At 41.5% G+C, this 4,913-nt stretch overlaps 1 protein-coding gene across 2 annotated transcripts in view; it reads left to right on the plus strand.

Annotated features, from left to right (window-relative positions):
* The window catches only part of fscn2b (fascin actin-bundling protein 2b, retinal), a 10,011-nt gene extending 7,477 nt beyond the window's left edge, over positions 1-2,534 (plus strand). The window contains exons 3-6 of one of the 2 annotated variants that reach the window (XM_056429934.1): positions 129-285; positions 766-887; positions 969-1,136; positions 1,255-2,534. In XM_056429934.1, coding sequence (XP_056285909.1) covers positions 129-285; positions 766-887; positions 969-1,136; positions 1,255-1,460 — 653 coding nt within the window. In that variant the 3' untranslated portion in view covers positions 1,461-2,534. Of the gene's footprint in view, positions 1-128; positions 286-765; positions 1,137-1,254 lie in introns of both variants that reach the window. The other variant, XM_056429933.1, reaches the window with a different exon arrangement.
* Positions 2,535-4,913: the final 2,379 nt, after the last annotated feature.

A 4,913-nucleotide genomic window follows, 5' to 3' on the forward strand; every position in this document is an offset into this window, starting at 1 on the left:
TACTGAAATGGAAAGTGACCCTTATTAATAGATTGCATGGGGATGGATTTCCTCCAGACACTAAATAGTCCTCAGGTTTTGAATGTTGAAGTATTAATGAGATCGCGTGCTCCGCTGCGCCCTCCCAGGAGTGAGCCTGGCAGCCAATCAGGAAGACGAGACGGACATGGAGACGTTTCAGATGGAGATCGACAAGGAAACCAGGAAGTGTACGTTGCGCACCAGCCAAGGGAACCACTGGGACCTGGTGGCCCACGGAGGCATCCAGATCACCGCCTCGGGAGTGTGAGTGAACGCTGACGTGTGCGGAGTTAAAGAAAGTGTAGCCGAGATCCATGTGCATGTGTCGATATTCTATATTACAGACATGGGCCCAGAGAAAGGAACTGTTTAAATCGAAACGTAAATGTCCCCTTTTAATCACATGCAGCCATCCACATGACCTTTGACCTCTTGAGGTCACAAGGTATGCATGTAAAAGAAGGTTTTCTATTTAAAGGGAATTTCATGACACAATGACAGACGTGTATAATAATGCTACACTGTCACCAACCCATTCTCATAACTAACGAAAAGCATGAAAATAAAGGACTATATAGTAGGTATTTTAATTCATAATGATGTCACAGGTTCGAGTTTGTGATCTCAACCCCCTAAAACTTTCGAGGTAGATCTTAGTTGACCTGCTTGACCTTGTCTGTATCAGTTGTATACAAAAGCATGTGAAGAAAGACTCATTTTCTCCCACGTGACGCCCACCTGCAGGTCAGCGAACACCATGTTTTCAGTGGAGTGGCTTGGCCACAAGATGGCGCTAAAGGCTAATAATGGGAAATACATCTGCACCAAGAAGAATGGCCAGCTGCTAGCAGTCAGTGACTCCATAGGTAACACTCTAGGTAGCTGCTCTTCTCCATCCAGCTCTTCTCTAACGGTCCAGCTCACTCTCACGTGTCTTTTCCCGCCAGGTGAGGACGAGCAGCTCACCCTGAAGCTCATCAACCGGCCCATACTGATCCTGAGAGGAGAGAACGGATTCATCTGCCACCACAAGAACTCCAACTTGCTGGACGGCAGCAGATCGGTCTACGACATCTTCACCCTGCAGTTCAGTAACGGGGCGTACCATGTCAAAGGTCAGGGGGGGTGGATGGATTTGACCCCTTTTGCTCCCTTCTCTCACACATATCCATACGACCGGTTATGTGCTGCTCCACTCTTAGTGTGTGTGTGTGTGTGTTTTCAAACCTGCAGGCGTGGACGGTCGCTTCTGGTACGTGAACGGCGGCGGGCTGGTGTGCTCGGACGGCGAGGCCCCGGAGGATTTCACCCTGGAGCTCCCGGAGCGCGGTCGCCTCGCCATCCGCGACAAGAGGGGCAAATACCTGCGCGGAGACCAGGGAGGCATGCTGAAGGCCGACGGACTCGGCCTGAGCAGCTCGGCCCTGTGGGAGTATTAACACAACGCCGGTATTAGACGCTCCTCCCCATCACATGCCATTCACCCCCCCCCCCCCCCCCCCCCCGATTCATGCTTTTCATCATGGAGGCGGGAGACAGACACTCATCAGGAGACGGAGTCCTGACTCGTCTTCACCTCCTTGTCACAAAGAGGACAGCAGGAAGTTTGTGTGAATAAACATTCAAGTTTTTTTTTTTTTTTTAAATGGCGTCTAGATCTCTCAACGCCCTCGAACACTCTCAGATGCAAACCCCATCTTTTTTCTCTGCATCATCTTTCTCTTTCCTTCCACTCCTGACAGCGATGACGTGACGTCAAGGCAACACAGTGGTGATGAAGGTGTGTGATGATGATGATAATGATGATGATGACACTCCTCAGGGTGCCACTTGAGACAGACGTGGTCACCATTACAAGTGAGGTCACCTTTCAGAAGTGAGGTCACCTTTCAGAAGTGACGAGCATGTCTGAGGATGAAGAGCGATGGGCTGTAGCCAAGAGGTTTATGGCGTAGTGTTATCAATAGGAAGCGACTGGTGGGAGGTGGATTTTGCATTTTTCTGTTTTGTTTTTCTAAATTTTTTCTGTCTTTTATGAACATAAAGAATTTTTTTTAAATACACTTGTATGACTGGTTGTGTTTTGTTTTTACCAATGTCACATTTCGACCAGGGTTTATGAATTGGGTGCAGTTTGTGTTACAGCGTCGGCCAGTGGTTCTCAAATGGGGGTCCGTGAAGGCCCTCTAGGGGGTCCGTGATATTTGTTTTAAATATATCTTTCTGGTCTTTTTGTGTCTCCTTGTGCACTTCTTGTGTCTCTTTGTGTTATTTTGTGTTTCTTTATGTTATTTTGTGGTCTTCTTGTGTCTCTTTCTGGTCTTTTTGTGTCTCTCTTAGAGTAACATTTCGTCGGTAAGAGCCAGGGGGGCACTTTAAGTCATCCATCCATAATTACCGTATATTAATATCCAATGGTTGAAGACGTAATATATTTGTATTTACAGTGTTCTATGACGCAAACACACAGCAGGGTAACGTTAGAAGAATATTAATAAATAAATATAAATAATAATAAATAAACCTGGATATGTTAGCGACAATGGTGACTACAGGAAGCTTAATATTCATATATATATATATTATATGTATATATATACAGGACTGTCTCAGAAAATTAGAATATTGTGATAAAGTTCTTTATTTTCTGTAATGCAATTAAAAAAACAAAAATGTCATGCATTCTGGATTCATTACAAATCAACTGAAATATTGCAAGCCTTTTATTCTTTTAATATTGCTGATTATGGCTTACAGCTTAAGAAAACTCTAAAATCCTATCTCATAAAATTTTAATATTTCCTCAGACCAAGTTAAAAAAAAGATTTATAACAGCTGAGTGTTTGTCAAGGCTCAGGAAACCCTTGCAGGTGTTTCGAGTTAATTAGACAATTCAAGTGATTTGTTTAATACCCTACTAGTATACTTTTTCATGATATTCTAATATTTAGAGATAGGATATTTGAGTTTTCTTAAACTGTAAGCCATAATCAGCAATAAATCAGAATAAAAGGCTTGCAATATTTCAGTTGATTTGTAATGAATCCAGAATGCATGACATTTTTGTTTTTTTAATTGCATTACAGAAAATAAAGAACTTCATCACAATATTCTAATTTTCTGAGACAGTCCTGTATGTATGTGTGTGTGTGTGTGTGTACACAGCAATAATCAACTTGTCACTTAATTGTTGCATTGTTTAATGCAACACAGTTCATACTATAGATTCATCAAAGTAATGTGTCTGTGCAGAGTTGTTGCTGTTATCATATTTATATTTCCGCATTCTGCTGTTTTTTGGGCCAACACCGCAGAAGCTGCTGACCCACTGTCTCCCAGGTGGTTGCTTACTGCTGCCTTGTGATAATCCATAAATGTGTTACCTTCACATTTAGAATGCATGGTTTCTAGTTATCAGGTCGCCTTAAATGTAATTATTTCCCTTTCATAATTTATCCTGCTCTTAGTCTGGTAGACGGTAAGCTGGTTGTTGTACATCCAATATGAAAGGTGATTTCCATTTGTGTCTTTTGGGAAACAACCCAGAGTAATGATCAGGTGGTCCAATAAAACGTTATTTTTTTCTCAACCAAGATCTCAAGTCACCAGCCTTTTTTTTTTTCTCAACTTCCTGTTTATTGTCATATTCCTGGGCAACATACAAAGTTATTCACACATTCATCATGTTTTAAAGATCCGTCAGTTTTTTTCTAGGAGTGAAGCTGCTTCGTCATAAAAGATATTTTTTCCTTTGATTCAACGAATATGGATAATAACCGTAGAAAGTGAACCCACATATCTCAGTATAGAAATATAAATGGGGTTTGCGTTAATTGTAGGACTGGTGGTTCAATCATTCGAGCAAATGAAACGGATAATAAAACTCATGTATTACATTAATTTTTTTACTTTTTCTGGAGGCACAATAACACCCAAATAAAGTAAATAAACACACAAAGCAGTTAATTTCTTGACCCTGTGCTGCCTGTTGCAATACCTGGAGCTTGCAGCTTCATTTTCACATTTAGCACCCACTTCATTTTCCTACAGCAGTCAGTTTAACACAACAACCAACATCATCTGAACAACAACAACAACACAGACTCCACGGCATCTCAGAGGCTGTGCAGGAAGTGTCGTGACTCCCACCGTGATCAGGATATTCCTAATTATTAGTCATCACCGTCACATTGTTCAAATGTAATGCTTAGTTGGCTGTAGCATCCCTCTCACACACACTCACAGTCAGATTCATAAATGTATAGATGCTGCTGCTAATGCAGCGCTACCTCGTGGCTAAACAACATGGTTACTCAGACATCATATCTAATGTGGTCGCAAAAGCACAAAGTAAATATGCTGTAATCCTTGAGCCCAGCATTTGAGAAAAAAACTCAGAGGGACAGCTAAAGCAAAACTGAATGAAGCATCTCAAACCAAAAAGTCCAGGATGTTCTGAACCAAATGGGGACGATTGCTCCCACTCTGTAGGAAAAGCAGCAAGGTTCAAAAGTGAAAGCGGAAAAAAAGAGGAACAAAAGTAATGTAATTGTGTCAAAACGCTACATTTGCAATTTTTAACAAACAAAGACCAAACTATTGGGGATGATTACTGTAATACTTCTGCAAATACATTTTTGAATACATCCACGATTAAAAAGGAATAGAAATGCATTCAAAAAGACAACGCACTTGAACACGTTTTTAATTTCTTTAATTTCTTTATGTAAGAAATTAATTCCATTTTTGTTCCTCTTTTATCTTTTGGACCTTGGCGATTCGAGAATCGCCTTCCCACCCTTTCTGTGAATCTCACAGAGCCCCACACCCCATTACCTCTCTTACCACACGTCGTGGTGGGGGGTTCTGCCAATTCATAGAACAAATTCCTG

The sequence above is a fragment of the Pseudoliparis swirei genome, chromosome 13 (genome assembly GCF_029220125.1).
Source record: "Pseudoliparis swirei isolate HS2019 ecotype Mariana Trench chromosome 13, NWPU_hadal_v1, whole genome shotgun sequence".
Taxonomy (NCBI): Eukaryota; Metazoa; Chordata; class Actinopteri; order Perciformes; family Liparidae; genus Pseudoliparis; species Pseudoliparis swirei.